At 36.5% G+C, this 18,422-nt stretch overlaps 1 protein-coding gene across 1 annotated transcript in view; it reads left to right on the forward strand.

Moving 5' to 3' along the window:
* The window catches only part of LRRC27 (leucine rich repeat containing 27), a 59,078-nt gene that overhangs the window by 13,249 nt on the left and 27,407 nt on the right, over window positions 1–18,422 (forward strand). The window contains exons 6-8 of the mRNA XM_067533363.1: window positions 10,329–10,481; window positions 15,867–16,116; window positions 17,999–18,139. Of these exons, the coding sequence (XP_067389464.1) occupies window positions 10,329–10,481; window positions 15,867–16,116; window positions 17,999–18,139 (544 nt within the window). The remainder of the gene's footprint in view (window positions 1–10,328; window positions 10,482–15,866; window positions 16,117–17,998; window positions 18,140–18,422) is intronic.

The raw sequence follows: 18,422 nt of genomic DNA on the forward strand, positions 1-18,422 counted from the left end.
GGAGTTTAGGTCATCTGTCCAGAGAATGAAAATTCTTCCAGAAATTCTTCCTTGAGATGGCTCATAAAGAGATTGGCATACTGTGGAGTCAGGTTTGGACAAAGTGTTTGTTGTTAAATGTAAAGTTGTTATGGTTGAGGATGAAATGGATGAGTTTGGCAACGTGTTTGGGGTGGATTTCTGATTGCTGTCTATTTTCTTGATATTTAAGACAGGCAGTGATGCTGTCATGGTGTATACGGGAGTGACATCCAGGGTCTCAAGGATGGTGTTTTGAAGGAGGCTGTTAATGTTGCATAGTTTCTGGAAGAAGTTGGTTGTGTCCTGGAGGAAACTCGCCTTTTGTGTGGTGAGTGGTTTGAGTATGAGTCCTGATATTCTTTCAGTAAGAGTACCATGCCAGATATGATGGGTCTGTCTGAGTCCTCTTGTTTGTCTATCTTGTTTGTGTATCTTGTATGCTGTCGAATGAACTCACACAGAAAAATGGTAAAAGACCCTATCACCCATAGGCAAACACTTTTCACAAAGTGATCACTCCATATCTGACTTCTCAGTCCTTGTCCTCAAAGGAAATCTGCCCAACACTATCAACAGACCAGCCTGGGAACTTAAAGAAAGTTGACACTACAAAGTTAAGTCAATTTAAGTTATGTCGACTGCAGTAATTAAATCATTTTTGCATGTCCAACTAGCTCCTTCTGTTAGGTCGACATAAGCTGTTTTACATCGACCTAACTTTGTAGTGTAGACCAGGCCTCAAATTCATAACTCAGCTAGATGCTAAAAACCATGGACTTAAGAGACATTGGTTTTATGGCCCATTACAACAATTTGTAACACATCTTGCTACCTATAACCCTTCCATTGCCCTACAACTGCAAAGGTACTAATTGCCCACATTTTAAGTGGTCTCCTACAACATGTGTAAATCCCTTATGCTTAACAATCTGTCCCACTTTGTATTTAGCTTGGACACTGTGGTTACCTTCCCCAGACCTGAAGAAGAGTTCTTTGAAGATTGAAAGCTTGTTCTTTCCACCAACCAAAGTTGGTCCAAAAAAGATTCTAGCTCACCTACCTTGTCTCGCTCATATATTGGGACCAACATGGCTACAACAACACTGCAAACATATATATATAAAATGTTTTGTATTCTCTAAATCTCAGTAGTACTTATCAGTGTGGTATTGAAGGTAATCAGTATGGTAGCTTAGGGCACTGGGAATGCTTGTTGGTTTGAGAAACAGAAATGCAGATATTTGGGCTGTTTGGGATATACTTTTTTCACAAAGCCAATAGCACAACAGAGTGTTTAGTCTCTGTGCACTAAACATTTATACACTTTTGTTAATTATATTTCACAGTTATGACATAGCACTGAATATTTGTATTTTAATTTAGAGTACAGTACACTAATTTGTAGTATCCATTGTAATACTACAACACTAAAGCCTTGTGTGTGTTAGGTGGCAGGCAGCTCTAGTATAAAAATATAGTTTTTATAAACCTGTCAGCTATAAAATTCTAATTTCCTTTTAGCATTGAATGTTATGGTGTCTTTTCTTACAACCACAAATATTTTATTATGGAAATGTTCCTTGACTAATATGAATGTGGATTGATTCTGCCTAGATAATGCTGTCTATCTTATGCATTGATGACAACAGACCCCAGGTACCATATGGTGAACTGTACTCTGAAATGGTTCATTACATTTTTTTTGTATTGTTTTTTCTGCTGCTAGCATGGGTATCACTATTCATTTTACATGTTTTTTCAGTCTCTCTGGAATATTCTTATAACCTTTTACACAGTCTATTTCAGCTAGATTAGATAGAATACTTATTTAACTGTAGCTTTAGGCTGATGTAAACAGAATATCTCTCTCCAAAATCATTAGAATGCAGCAGGTAAATACGGATACAGTGAACAACTCAGTTTTGCATGATGTTTATGTAGCAGCAGGAGATATTTATGTGCATTTTCTATTAATTTAAAATGTGTTTCCTGACCTATTTTTCTGTTGGCATATTTTGTGTGTGTGTGATAACTCCTTCTGCACTGTTGTATATTAACATGAGGATCCATTTCGATAAGAAATGAGCCTTTCTATACCATTGCCTATGATCTCATAAGGAAAACAGGGTTAATCCCAGTAAGTACTTTGATGGGGCACTTCTAAGGAATAATCAGGTCAGGTCTACACTAAAAGGTTAAATCAATCCAGCTGTGTCGCTCAAGGGTGTGAAAAATCCACTCCCCTGAGCAACATACTTAAGTCGACCTTAACCCCAAATGTAGACATCGCTAGGTCAACTACGTAGTTATGGCCTCTTGGAGAGGTGGATTAACTACAATGACAGGAGAACCCCTCCCATTGCTATGGTGAGTGGCTACGTTGAAGCGCTACAGCAGTGTAGCTGTTTAAGTGTAGACATAGCCTTAATGGTGTTGCAGAAAGTAGTATTGATTCAACAGGTGACATTTTACCTGCTGAATTAGTACACAGTATTTCTGAGCACTCTGCTTCTGGAGTTGCCATGTGTTGAATTGGAACCAAGAAGCTGACTATTTCCATTACACTCAGAGGGTATGCCTTCAATTAAAGTGAAGGTGTAGCACTGGTAGGCATATCCATGCTAGCTTTAATCTAGCAAACATGGGTGACAATAATAGTGTAGACAGCATGGGCTAGCAACCACAGTACCTACCCATGCTCCCTCTCAAGCTTGTACTTGGGCAGCTAGCCCATGCTGAAACCTGTGTTACCATGTTTCTGCTACAGATACCTGTTCTAACTAGATTAAAGCTAGCATGGGTTTGCCTACCTGTGCTACAATCAATCACACCTAAGGGGGTTTAAGAATCCTGGCCAAAATCCTATTGGATAATTAAATTATTATCTTAAACTCCCCTGTAATTTCAAATGGATAAGTCATTATCCACTTCATGTTCTGAATGGTTTTATTGAATTGTTAGGAAGCATTGCATTCCACTAAGAGGTAGTGTCCTTGTAAGTGAGCACTGAATATCATAGAACTCCAGCGGAGGCCTCACTAGTGCTAAGTAGAGCAGGACAGTTAGTTCCTATGTCTTGCATACAACGCTCCTGTTAATATACCCAAAATGATACTAGCTTTTTTCACAAGTACATCACATGGTTGACTCATATTCAGTTTGTGACCCACTATAACCCCCAGATCCTTTGATCGTTTTCAGCAGTACTACCACCTAACCAGTTATTCCATATTTTTGTTGTTGTGCATTTAATTTTTCCTTTCTAAGTCAAGTACTTTGCACTTATCTTTATTGAATTTCATCTTGACTTCAGACCAATTCTCCAGTTTGTCAAGGTAGTTTTGAATTCTAATCCTGTCAGCAAAAGTGCTTACAATCCGTCCCAGCTTGGTGTCATCTGCCGATTTTATAAGCATACTCTTCACTCCATTATCCAAGTCACTAATGAAAATATTGAATAGTACCAAACCCAGGAATGACCCCTGTGGAAGCCTAAATACACCTTCCCAGTTTGACAGCAAATTGTTGATAACCACTCTTTGAGTACAATCTTTCAACCAGTTGTGCACTGTATCCTTATAGTAATTTCTTCTAGATCACATTTCCCTAGTTTGCTTATGTGAATGTCATGTGATACTGTGTCAGAAGCCTTGCTAAAATCTTGTGCTTCTCCATTATCCACTAGGCCAGTAACCCTGTCAAAGCAGGAAATTAGGTTGGTTTGGCATGATGTGTTCTTGAAAGATCCTTGCTGGCTATTCCTCATTACCCTATTGGAGTCATGTGGATAGTTCTCTGAAAACATCTGTTCAGTGTGGGGCAGTCAAAAAAGCTAACAAACTTAGGAATCATTAGGAAAAGGATAGATAATAAGACAGAAAATATCATAATGCCACTGTATAAATCCATGGTATGCTCATACTTTGAATATTGCATGTAGTTCTGGTTACCCCACCTTAAAAAAAAGATATATAAGCACTGGAAAAAGCTTAGAGAAGGGCAACAAAAATGAATAGAGGTTTGGAACAGCTTCTTATGAGGAGAGGGACTGTTCAGCTTGGAAAAGAGATAGCTAAAGGGGGGAATATGATGGAGGTCTATAAAATCATGAATGGTGTGGAAAAAGTGAATAAGGAAATGTTATTTACCCCTTCACTTAACACAAGAACCAGAAGTCACCAAATGAAATTAATAGACAGCAGGTTTAAAACTAACAAGGTAGTACTTCTTCACACAACACAGAGTCAACCTGTGGAACTCGTTGCTAGGGGATGTTGTGAAGGCCAAAAGTACAATTGGGTTAAAACAATAATTAAATAAGTATATGGAGAATAGGTCATTAATGGCTATTAACTCAGATGTTCAGGGAGGCAACCCCATGATCTGGGGGTCCCTAAACCTCTGACTGCCAGAAGCTGGGACTGAATGACAGGGGATGGATAATCACTTGATAATTACCCTGCTCTGTTCATCCCCTCAGAAGACAGGATACTGAGCTAGATATACCATTGGTCTGATCCAGATGCTTACAAATTGATTGTTTAATAATTTGTTCCAGTATCTTTCCAGGCATCAAAGTTAGGCTGACTGGTCTGTAATTCCCTGGGTCTTTTGTTCCCATTTTTAAAGATAGGCACTATGTTTGCCTTTCTCCAGTCCTCTGGGACCTCACCTGTCCTCCAAGAGTTCTCAAAGATAATTGCTAACAAGATTTCTTCAGCTAGTTCCTTAAGTTCCCTAAGATTAATTTTGTCAACCCCTGTTGGCCCCAATATATCTAACTTATCTAAATATTCTTTAACCTATTCTTTCTCTATTTTGGCTTGCATTTCTTTCTCTTTATTGTTTAATATTACTATTTTTAGTATTTGGTCATCATTTCACTTTTTAGGGAAGAATGAGGCAAAACAGGCATTAAACACCTCAGCCTTCTTGATGTCATCAGCTATTATCTCTTTCCCCACTAAGTAGAGGACCTACATTTTCCTGCATCTTTCTCTTGCTCCTAATGTATTTAAAGAACTCTTTTTATTGCCTTTTATGTCCCTTGCTAGTTGTAAAGTTGTAACTCATTTTGTACCTTAACAATTCTGATTTTGTCCCTACATGCTCATGCAAAAGTACTCCTCTGTAGCAATTTGTACGTTTCCACATTTTGTAGGATTTCTTTTTGATATTCAGGTCATTAAAGAGCTCTTGATGAAACCATATTGGCCTCTTACTATTCATCCTATCATTTCTTCATATCAGGCTCGGTTGCAGTTTTGCCTTGGATATTTTCTCCTTGAGAAACTACCAGCTCTCTTGAGCTCCTCTTTCCCTTTGATTTTTTTCCCACGGGACCTTACCTACCAGTTCTCTGAGTTTGTTGAAGTCTGCTTTTTTAAGTCCATTGTCCTTTCTGCTGTTCTTACTCCTGACTTTCCTTAGAATCATGAAATTTATCAATTCATGATCATTTTCATTCAAATTGCCTTCCGCCTTTATATTCATTACTTATTCCTCCCGTTGATCAAAATCAAGTCTAAAATGGCTGTCCCCCTGGTTACTTCCTCCAACTTCTGGAAAAAAAGTTGTCCCAAATACATTACAAGAACATGTTGGAAAGTTTGTGTTTTGTCATATTACTTTTCTAAAAACTGTCTGGGTAGTTAATCCCCTATTTCTACCAAGTCTTGTGTTTTTGGCTATTTCTGTCACTTGTTCTAGAAATGTCTCATCCACCTCCTCTTCCTGATTTGGGGTCCATAGTAGACCCCCTATCATGACATCACCCCTATTTTTCAGCCCTTTTATCTTTATCCAGAGACTCTCAATTGGTCTGTCTCTCACCTCCTTCTGGACCTTAGAATAAGCGCATATATTCTTGATATATAATGCAACATCTCTTCCCCTTTTACCCTGTCTGTCCATCCTGAACAAGTTATAACCTTCTATCTATACCAATATTCCAATCATGAGACTTATCCCACCAAGTCTCTGTGATGTTGATTAAGTCAATATTTAAATTATGTATGTAAACCAATCCTGAGGTGTGGCTGCAGCCTTCTCCCTTTTCCTCCTCAAGAAAAGGTCCTGGGTTCACCTGTAAGGGTGTCTTGTTCCTCCACCCAAGGAAACCCCTCCTATTTCAGAGAACAGGCCTCTCACTTGGGAAAATACTTATAACCAATCTCACACAGAGGCCTGTCAGTCAGAGTACAATAAAATAAAATCACTATCAAAGTTCCCAGAGTAATAAAACCATAACCAGAGCTTTAATAAGAATGGAAAAGAAGGTTAGGAGACTAAAAGACAAAAACAACAATACATAAACTGTACCTCTTCCAACATTTACAAACCCACCCTGTGATCTCTTTCAGCACCTCCCCCAAGCAAATAATGAATTTAGGCTCAGTCTCTGATCAGTGGTGCAGCACTGAAATTGGTGGCTGTCTTCAAACACAACATCAAATAAATAAAGAGGTGTGTTCTGACAAGGTCTCCAAGAATGGGAAGATCATCTTTGTGGCTCTCTGGTCTGGATTCAAATGTGCACTTAGTCTGGCTGTTGGATAGTCTGACTGTGACTTTGTCCTTAGCCTTTTAGGTTTCTGGTCCAATGTCCCAAAAATCCCGAAATGGCTCAGTCTTCCCTTGGATAGGAATGTCATCCCTAACTGTGATACTTCTCTCTGTCACACTACAAACACAACAAAAACTGGATGTAAAACCAAACCTTTAGTCTCTGAGTTCTGGTTTATGATTGATTCTGGTAGTGTTGCTAACCAGTTCTATCTCTGTCTTTGGCCATTGGCAATCTGTGAAATGGAGTCCTGAGCCTCTCTAGCCAGGGTTGCTATAGTCATGGTGGAGTCCCCTAAAGATTCAGTGTGGTATTTCAGGAGCACCCTCTGTAAAGGGATTACAGGTACTAATACTTCCAGTTCTTTGTTTATTCCCCATAGTCCTTGCGTTAATGTATAGACATCTACAATGTTGAGCAGATTCACCCACTGATTTCCCTCTTGGTACTTCTATGACCCTATTGTAATTTGTATGTAAATCACTTGCTGATTAAATTCCGCCCCCATAGAGAAAACAGCTTCCAAAAGCTCTGACATTTTACTGTTCACTTAGGTCCCAATACTATTAAGCTTTCATTATTTCAGTGGCTTTTTATTCTGCAAGTAGTGCCAATGAGTTTGGTGGACCTGCTCTGAAATTAAAGTACTTCTCAACACCAAGAAGAGTGGCTGAATTGCTTGTTTAGTTTTCTTCTTCCACTCTTGGATTACTCTCTCTCTTCATTCAAATCTCGCCTCAGAACTTTACTCCTTCTGGGAGACCTATTAATTCTAATCCTACATTGTTTCCTTACACATTTTATTTAAAAATGTAAGGTAACCAATGTGATATTCAAGTTGCAATGAAATTCAGCCTCTTACGCAATGCAGGAAAATCTAAGTCAAGTTATGGTTTTCCTCTTCCTCTTGTGTCCATTATCCTATCTTCATGTTATTATCTTATTTCTTGTGTAGTTTTAAATTGTAAGGTACTTAGGTCATTATCTATGTCTCTTTATTTTTTGTCATGCACACCTATGACATTATATATGTAATAAATAATAAAGGTTGTAAGAAATTGTCACCTCAGTATATATTTTAATATATGCTATATAAGACTTGATATAAGTTGGTTCAGTTCTATTGATGTCAATGGGGTTGCACCCACTTACACCTGGTCTGAATTTGGCTCATTTTGTTTGAAACTTTAAGATGAATCCTTGGTAGTTGACTGAATACTGACACAAGCCCATGATTGGTCATCAAAAGACTAATTATATGACGATTGGCCCAATGATTAAAATATAATATTTATTTTCATTTAAAAGAATATCTTGGTTCTTCCTCTGTGGGTGCAGTGGATCCAAAATAATAGTGGAACCAAGACAGGGTCCTCCACAGGGGAGGGACAGAATGCTGGGAGCCAGCACAGACCATGAGAATTTCCGGTGCACCAAAGGCCCTGGCTCCGTAGGGGTTCTCCTTGGTTGTGTGAATTATCTTCTTGGGGTGGAGGATTCTTCACTGCTTGGAGCCACAGGTTTATGCCCTTAGAGTGGGGACACAAGGGCCCCAAAGGCAACTCCACTCTGAATTTTGGAAAGAGGGAGAATCCCCATGCATACCCCAGTTTCTCATTTGTTATCCTGTTATTTTCATGATGGTTTTGTATTTTCCTTTTTCCTGTGCATGAGCCATTGTCAATATTGTTGTAGTTGGCATTTCTAGGGAGTGATGTCAGTGCAATTGTTAATCATGTTGCAAAGTTTGTTTTACAACATACCTTTCAACTTTTAATTATTAGTAATTTGGAATCAAATAACTATTTTATAAGTAATATAATTATCATTCCTGCAAGTAAGGTTTGACTGAAAACATTGTTAAAGTACAAATATACTGCTTAATAGAGTAATGAATAAAGCATAAAGTAAGCTCAGACAGAATATTAAGAACTGTCTTTACAAATCGAGACAAAATAAATTGATGTTCAGTCAAGCTGTGTTGTTTTTAAAGTGCCATTCTCTCAAGACTGTGTGAAAACTCTGTTCTGAGTGACTAGACTCAAGATCTCATTTTTCACATTGTGCTTTCAAATATTTTAACTATTAACCTAAAATCAGTCATGCCATGCCAAAATATTTGTCATTATAAGTAAATTTCTTTTAAAAATTGAATAGACTTTGTTTTATAAAATATCTACTCTGTAGGTTTTAACTCTGAGGTTAGTTTTTAACCATAACAAATATAAATTCCACTGTTATTAATGACCTGGCTTAGAATATGATTTCAGTCAGCAGATCCAGCTAATAAGGAAATATTTATTCTGATCACTTATTTTACTTTTACTAATTCCGGCCTTGTGGTGGAGTGGGGGTAGAGGTAGGTCAAAGAACCCTGCAGCCTACATTGCATATTTGACAGCTGTCCCCAGCTCACCCACAGCATTGAGGACACTGACAGGAAGCAGGGCAGCACACAGCTGACAATGTATGATGCTTGGCTAATTGCAGCTGTGACACAGAGGTTCTTTCCATGCTGTCTGTCATGTGCTGCCTGCACTGTTGCTTAAAAGCAAGGTAGAAGACTGAGGCATGCAAGCAGGAGGTAAAGCTGTATGTGGCACCTATCTCCTGTCTGTGGGGAGGGAGACTTCCATCTTCTTTGGTAAGAGTAGTGCCAAGCATTTTGGGAGTGACAGAGTGCTAAATGGAATGCAGTGAAGAGATCAGTATTGAGAGAGAAGGAATGTAGAGCAAAGTACTAAAAAGAAAAGAATAATCTTGATGGATGAAATTAGATGAATGAGAGATAAGAAATAAGAAAAAGTGGTAGAGCTCTGCCCACAACCCAAAGTCTGTTAATTTATTACACCAAAATGAGAATAATCAAGATATTAAGCAATAGAATGGGGAAAGGGAGAGAACAACAAAAGCAAAATAGAGAATACATTTTTATCTTATACAGCAGTTGATACCAAAATGTTATGTCAAAAAGCAAAAATAAATTTTTTTGTCCAAGAATCATCAGGGGAACATAAGTCTGTGGGGAGGATCTTGTAAATCTATTCTAGTTGCAAGATGAGCACAGAGGAACTGTGTTCCTAAATATGGGAGAAGGCATAGACTTCCTTGATAGGAGAAGCAATAATTTTGTTTTGGAATAAAATATTTTTATATATCATTGCAATGGTGATGCTGTCTTTTTGCACATTTATATCTGTGCAATTTTGTCTGATGGGAATAATACAAGTGTGTGTGAAGTCTTTTATCTTTGGTATAACTTTGCCTCATGTAGTTCAAGTCTGATCCTGGTTTGACATGGTAGTGCCTGATAAAAAGGGTGTGTTGTAGTGACACCTAATTTCTTTTCATGTGGGAGGTAGAAAGTGTCATGTTTGACTCTCAATTAACGTCTGTTCACTGGTGAATATCAAAAAGCTTTGAAATGAGATGTCTGCCTTTAAGAATTACATATGTAATAATATTAGATATTTTAGAGTTTGTAATACTATAAAATGAGTGTATAAAATAAATTGTCAGTCATTTTCTACCTTTGCAACAAGCAAATAATTAAATTTAGCCCAATACATTTTTAGACAGTATACAATATCATAGATGCATCAAGGATGAGCCCATAGAAATAGTTATAAATAAAAAAAATTGTGATGGGAAATACATTTCTACAACTTAGTTACTATTTGAGTCCTGAATCTGCAGATAGATCTTTCTTCCAAAATTTGTATAAATTAAACTATGTTTGCAGGTAACTTAACTTCACTGACAGCATTGAATCTAAGGCATTGCCCTCTGGAGTTTCCACCTAAAGATGTTGTACAGAGGGGACTGCAGTCCATTCTGTGCTTTCTCCGGAATCTTAGTAATGAAAAACTTATCAATTTAGAACCAGCTACTCAAGGTATGTAGGACAATTATCTATGAATATTTATTAAAATTGTAATTAATTGTTTACATTTTTCAAAAGAAAAGTGATGCATTCTCTCTGTAGCTTTGTTTCAGCAGTGCCACAACTCTTGAATAAAAAAATTGGACATCGAGTCCTAGTGTATAAATAGAAAAAGAAATTTATTATTTAAAAAAACATATTTTAGGGCCTTGAAGTTGCAAAAAGGGAGCTTGACTTTTATGTGGTAAAAGAGAAATCCAGTGAAGGGACTTAAGTATATCTGTGATGTGGCTAGAGCAACAGAAGAGGCAGATCTCTTCAACAGAGGCAGTTTTGATAATAGGGGAGACATGAGAACAGGGAAGGCTGGACACATGCATTAATCAACATGAAAAATGACTTAGCACATACAAGCGCTTTTTAGTAAGAGGGATAGAGAAGAAAGGCCAGATTGTGGTGATATTTAAAAAGTAGTAGTAACAGGCTTTCATGAGAAAAACTGACTGTCAGGAAGGAGATTGCACTAAGGCTGAGACCCTGAGAGATGGGAAGGATATAGGAGCTTCCAAGAGACTGAAGAGAGGGAATATAGGAATTGCCATAACAAATCAGACCACTGGGTTACTGTCCTCCTTCTGATAGTCGCCAGGTACTTCAGAGAATGGTCTGAGAAACCCCATAATGGACAGTTATGGAATAACTTGCTCATAGGAGACACTTCTTTAAACCTAGGCAATTAGTGATCAGCATATTTCCTAAAGCATAAGGGATTTTACTGTTTATAAATATTTATCCTATTAATGTAACTGGATGTTCATATCAGGAGAAGCGATAAAAAGTTGAATTTTAGAAAGGTTGAGTTCAAAATGGTGATTGAACATCCAAAAAGAGATGTCTGAGATGCATTAAGAGATTCTGTATAGGACATCAGGGATAGAGAGGTAGATTTGGGAATCATTCACATAGAGTTGACAGTTGAAACTATGGGAATAGATGACATCAGCAAGAGTAAGAAGAGACAAAGTCAGAAATCTGAAAGACACCAAGGGGAGCAAAGAGTGAGGAATCACTGAAAGAGATATTGCCATATGTGTTTTAATGACCACAAGTGTTCAGGATCTATATTTTACATCTCAGATAATAGACCGTATATCTAGTAGCATAGTGTTCCATATCAATTTGCTGGGGAGGTGGTTCAGCAGTGACCCGGAAAGAAGGCATCGTTACTGAATTGCCAGCACCACTTTCTACCTCTGCCTAATCCATCTGAGAATGGTCAAAAATGAAATATCTTGGAGACTGGATTATAGAACAGTAGCTAATCTAAGTGTATTCAAGAATGCACACAATGTTTGTATAAAGATTCCTATATCAAAATAAATTGAAACTATTTTTTCGCAAAAATTTTTAAGGAAACTTTTCTGAAGATTATTTCATTACATTAAAAGGTCAAAATAAACTGTATTGTTTTATGATGCTGTGCATATTTTACTATTTGAACCTTGTGACTAAATTCTTTCCACATTAGTGTACATTTTAGTCTAAAATATACAAATTCATTTACTTAAATTTTTATTTTCTCAAAACTAAGAAGAGTTTTAGGTTAGGTATTGTTAGTATTGTGCTATTCTGTAACAACTAGCTAATTTAATAGCAAGAGTTAGTTGTTTTTGTGCTGTCTGTAGACAGATGAAAATACCTTATTAGAGAGACAAAGTAGCACAGTGGATTAGTGAATTAAACTGACTTGTCTGGAGGTGTGGAGTTCTCAAATCTTGGATTAGGCCTTGAGTCAATGAGTTTTTGTAGCCTCATCCTAGTTATCTATATCACAAAACCAACCCACAAACAAAAACATTTTTAGTATTTACTCAAAGGATCATACTAGAATAAAAGAGTCATGGTAGGTCAAGAATGAGATTAATTGGAAAATCTATGAAGAAGTGAGCCCAACACCTGCCTGCACAACGTGCTCCTTATGCCTGTGTCAAACTGTTCTGATCATTTTTGAAAATTAACAGTGTCTTCAAGAAATGCACATCATCTGTACTGTTACCAATACTATTTGCCATATGTCAGCATCATAGATTTACAGAGATCACAAATGGAGAAGTCCACTCAGGATGCAAGATTGCTCTTTATAATATATTCTGTAGTCTTTTGACCAGTCTAGTCTTAGTTTGGACTTTTATGTAGTAGACTATGTACATACCTTAAAGTTCTGTATTTCACAGAATTGCCTTCTTTGCTACAAGAAGAAGCAAAGGCCATTGTTAAAGAGTACAAGAGAAAGTCAAAGGGATACCCTGCTCTTAGGAAAGCATTCACTGGTCCATGGAAACAGATGACCTTCATTAGTGAGTTTAGTAGAATGTTTGTTAGAGGAAGATACCTTTTTATGTTTTATAGGAACACACTACATACATTTGTATGCATACTTTGCAGTGTCTACAGAGCATGTAATCTCAAAATGTATTGTTGAATCTTGCTATTAAAGATTTAAAAATGTAGCGTATCAAATAATTCCATATTTAAATTTCTGAAATTGAAAAAAGTAGTTTATATTTGAGCTTAATACACCTGAGACCTATACCTGAGATGGGTGTGTACCTAGCATTTCCATCAACAGCATGATCCTTTGTAGAGCTGAAATGGGGGAAGGAAGTTTGGGTGCAGGAAAGAAATACCAAATACCCTTAATTTTGAACCACAATTCATGTCCCATGTATGATACTCAAAATGATGCCTTTTATGGATTTTGGAAGTAATTGGGTAATAAGTCCTTTCCATTTCTGAAATATATTAGAAAGCATTTGTTTAAAGTGGAATTAGGCTTCTTACAGATTTCAATGGACCTTTATAATAAAAATACATAAATTGATTATGAAAAATAAAAACAAAACAGTTTCTGTTCAAGAGGATAGAACAGTTCTTTCTAATAATGAACTCTTATTATTCTGAAAAGTTTGCCTTTGAGAATTTATTTGCATTATGTTGAATAAGAAGTTTAAAATAGCCATGGAATCATCTTTCCTGTTAAGTAGAAGGAATAAAACTCCTAAATCCTTGATAATATGTCTCTTAGAGTGGACTATTTGGTAAATCTTGTTCAGTATCTGTTAAAATTCAATTTTTGATGTCATTACTAAGAATTAAATGAAGGACTGATATTTTGTTTGAAAAAGGTGCATAGACGCTAGATAGAGAATCCTTTAGTTTTACTCTGTGCAGGAAGAACTTGTAATATTTTTGTTAATCTCTTTTACATAATCAGCTATAACAAATAGGGAGAATAAAATCAATACATTATTCCAGATGTTATCTAAATTCACTCTATGAGGTAATTCTGATAGACATCCAGTAACTTGTAAGTAAATGTTTAGTTTAGAAATTATCACAATTGTTTCTGACAATAATTTATTATTGTGTTTTGTTTCCATTGCAATATGGGCTAATACACCTGTTTTTTCCTGATATCCTGTACATACTTATTATTACAATGTAAGCCAAATAATGATACCAGTATTGTATTGTAATGTAATACCAGTAATGGAACATACATGATTTTGAAAATCTTAAGGATTTTCTTTCTGGTACCATATAACTACATATAAAGGTAGCCTTGCATGCTATTGATTTTCTGTTTCATTCAAAGACAAGTATATTTTAACTACAAAATAATTATAAAGTATATATTGGAACAGCTTCATAACTCATGCTACTGCAATATCATACTATTCTACTTTAGTTAAGCTACTGTTATATTTAAAGAGGAATACTCCCCAAGGACTTTCATTTTCAGAATTTGTGGGCATGCCACATTTGGGAACCTTCTGTAATATTCAAGAGTTTTCTGCTCCCTCCCACATGGCCCATCTGTTTGTGCTGGATGAGCAGTATGTAAGAGGTAGTATATACACACTTCATGTAGAGAATATAACAAAATGTGCTATGGGAGAATGCATTTCCTCTAAAACTTGAGGGGAAGAGAGAGATGAAATATAGCTGTTTACTTCTCTGGGATTCGGGGAACTTCCAGCTCTGCTGACTCAAACCTTATTGCATCTTAGTCCTGACATGTAAATAGAAAAGATATTCAAGTTGTGTATGTATAGACAAATGCCTATAAAAGAATAATTTGAGACAGTTGCTGGAATGCCAAATACATTTGAAACTCAGGTCTTCAAGAGATAAGACTTCATGCATAACTTCTTTTTTTCTTGATTACTGTATTTCATAGAGATTTCAAGTTCATGTTGGCTATATAAAAAGGCTTTTCCTAATTTTACTAACAAATCTGCGCTTAGACATGTATGCTATGCTATGGTATCTGAGTGCCTAGTATTTTTACTTTCCTCTGTTTTTTATTTCTCTGGTCTGAATATCTTATTTGCTGGTCATCATGCATTGAGCATACGTGCTCTCTCTCATTTACTCATTCATTCATACATAGTTTATGTAGTATATATTTACACTAGCCAAAAACCTACATTCAGAAAATATAAATATTGAATGGTTAAGCACTCAGAGCTAAGTAAATGACAAATGCATTTGCCTAAGTTAAAAGAGATGGGCCCACCACTGTACCCTAATGGCCAAAAGACTTTGGCGTAGTCCAGTCAGCTCTAGGGGCAAATTTCAGAGTCCTGTGGCACAGTCTGAGAACACCCATCCACCAACCTCAGAATATTTAAGGTGAGGTGTGGTTGTAGCAAACTATGTGGAGAGAAGTGTCTTAGGCTCTGATTCAGCAGAGCATTTATGCATATGCTTAAATTCCATTCCCTTCAAGGGATTTAAACATGTGCTTAAAAGCACATACTTCCATGCCTGGTTCATTGGGCCTTAGACATCAAGTCAGATACAGCTTTACAGACCAAAATTAACTTTTGAATTACACCCAGAAGTGAATGGGAAGTTAGTGCTGCTTTTGATAAACATGTTCCTATAGGTTAACCTCACCTATCAGTTGAGCAGCTACGTATACTACACGCACAGTACAGAGAATGCATCATGGTGAAAAGTTTAGCAGATTTAAAAAAATTTTTTTTTTTTACTTTCCATGACTTTAGGGTAACTCTAACATTTTAGTGGCAGAGTGAAGAGACAATCTCAGAATAACATAGACCTCAAATTTCTTTTTGTCATGATATATTAACTTTACCATTATAGAAAATGTTTCCATTTATTTTAATATATTGTCTACTGCTCCTTGTGCAGACGATGGTTGTAGTTCAACAGTGAGGGGGGGAAAGCCAGAGTATGAAAATAACAAACTAGTCTTTCACATGTAAAGTCACATTTCTAAGGGAAAAAATACTAGGTTTTGTTTGGCAAATTTCTAACTTCATTGGTCTGATAGATGAGTGTACAGTGATCTCTTTTTGACTCCAATAGAAATGCCACCTGTTGAAAAGTTAAACTTAACTGAGCTGATGAAATCCAGTTTGGATTTGTCAGACGAGTGGCCTAATGAAGAAGAAATGCTAAGATTTCAGAAGCTGAGGGAGGAAATTGTAAAAGATGAAAAGGAGGAATTTCTTGCTAACCAAGATTTAGACCTTAAAGCCACAATGCAGGAGTTTGCTGAGCTAAGAAAAAACGGCAGAAAGAAAGAGAGGCTCTACAAATCAGCGACTCTTTCCAGGTGAAAGAAAGCATTTTGTGTGTGTGTGTGTGTATTTAATTTCACGTAATGGTTTACAGCATGGAATGCAAAGTGTGTTGGGCCAGGTGATGAATAACCAAACTTCTAAATGGAAAGATTTAACAGCATTTTAATGGACAGCGTGTTTAAAAACATTCCATCTGTGCCCAGATGATGCATTAGTGATGCTTAGAACAAATATAAATATAGAAAACAAAAAGGCCCTGAATAACTCAATTTTCTCTAAAACAAGAAACAACAAGTGCTATCAACTATGTAAACATGAGAAAGGAAAGATGACTGGTTTAAACTGCCATCCCCGTGCAGATAATAGAACTTTTTCAATTCATCTTTTCATAATTGCACTTTTGGAAATACTTTTGGAACACACTAGACTGAAAGAAATAAAATCTGTTAATGCAGACTAATGACTGAAAGATCCATTGCAGATTACTTAATTTTGCACTTTTAGTAGATAAGACTATTGCATGATACAATGTACTTTGTTCATGTATTTTTCTAACTGATGTTTATGATACTTCATAGTATGCTAGTAAATATAAAATATGGTGTTTTGTAAAAGTAATGAAGTCTTGGTAATGAACCATCACTAGAGGATCTACTTATGCTGAAAAGGGAAAATATATTTTATATTCAAATTATTAAATGAGTGGATTGGCAAATTTCTCCAGTATTTTGTCAGTGTTTTGTCAATGTATAGTGCTATGGAACCATTAACATACACTTCAAGTGTGTGTAGGAATAGTGAACATTTTTTGAGTTTGAGTCTTGTGGAAATTTTGAAATTTAAAAATAAAATCAGGAACATTTTTGACTAAATTTTTAGTTATTCCCCGCCACCAGTATTTGAGCATACATAGCACCTGGACTATTTTTAATTTGGTCTTTGACTGAAATTTCACATTTCAAAGAAAAATGGAGGAGAAATTTTCACAGATTTCCTGTACAGTATGCTTAAATGTAATTCCAATAATTTTCATTTTATGAAAAGCACCTGAAGGTGGCACTCTGGAATCATTTTCTCTTGAAATGAACATACTCTGTTTGTTTATAAACTGCTTTTACTCTGAAATCTTTTACTTGCACAATTTCTTCTCATCACATTCTGCATCATCTTTACCATCTTCATTATATATATTCTTATATTCCAGGTTCTGTTCTACAAATCCCGCTACTGAAAGCAATGGGTACTCCCTGCTTGGAGGATTTGCAGATTCAGGCTGTGTTTCTGTTCTTTTCCCAATAATATGATTGCATATAACTCTGTTTTTGATTAAGGGTATATCTACACAGCTGCTAGATACCTGTGGCTGGCCCATGCCAGCTGATCTGGGCTCATGGGGCTGGGCTGTGGGGCTATTCCATTGCTGAATAGACTTCTGGACTCGGGCTGGAGCCTGGACTCTGGAACCTTCCCACCTTGCAGGGTCCTAGACCCTGGACTCCAGCCCAAGCCCGGAAATCTACACATCAATGAAATAGCCTCGCAGCCCTAGCCCTATAAGCCTGAATCAGCTGGCACAGGTCAGCCATGGGTGGCTAGTTACTATGTAGACATATCCTAAATTCCTGATTTAGCAAGCTGTTGAAATCTGTTGGACTATTTATGGGCTTAGTTAGACACTTCGCTGACTCAGGGCCTAAATGTTGTTGGGATGTCAATGATCTATTCTACCTATAAAAAAAGCTTAGAAGAAAGCCATATTGGTTTGATTTGTGTTTTCTTGTTCTCTGCTTGGCCAAAGATCAAACCCACACATAAATCTGCCTTGTGAATTTAGTTATCACCATCATTAAATGTTTTCCCAGCTTGCCCTTAAATGCCATATTTAATTAACTGTATCAAACTGCCTTTTAAAAGGAAGAAGTTCACCCAGAATAATACATTTTCTGAGTTTCCATCATATGATAAGATGATTCAAGCAAAGCTAGCTGAAGAGTTCAGACTGGCAGCACAAAAGGAGCTGAAAGAGAAACAGGCTTTAATTGAACAGCAGAGAAAGCAAGTATTATGTTACTTTATGATGATGCAGTATTTTTAAGTTGTTCAGCTGTTTTTTAAGTTCTTAACACGTTATAACTTTTTTCCCTTCACAAATCACCCATTTTACTATTTGTAAAGAAGATAATCATTACAAATTATTTGGATTACAAATAAAAATGTAAGGTTTACTTTCCTTCACAAAGCACAGTGTTCCTAGGAGACAGGAGTATTAGCTATTGAATTTCTCATTGATTTCATTGGGAAAACATGAGTTCCTGTACCCATATAGTAGGAAATATTT

This window comes from Emydura macquarii, unplaced genomic scaffold (genome assembly GCF_026122565.2).
Source record: "Emydura macquarii macquarii isolate MOO-44397 ecotype Brisbane River unplaced genomic scaffold, CSIRO-AGI_Emac_v2 contig_3343, whole genome shotgun sequence".
NCBI lineage: Eukaryota > Metazoa > Chordata > Testudines > Chelidae > Emydura > Emydura macquarii.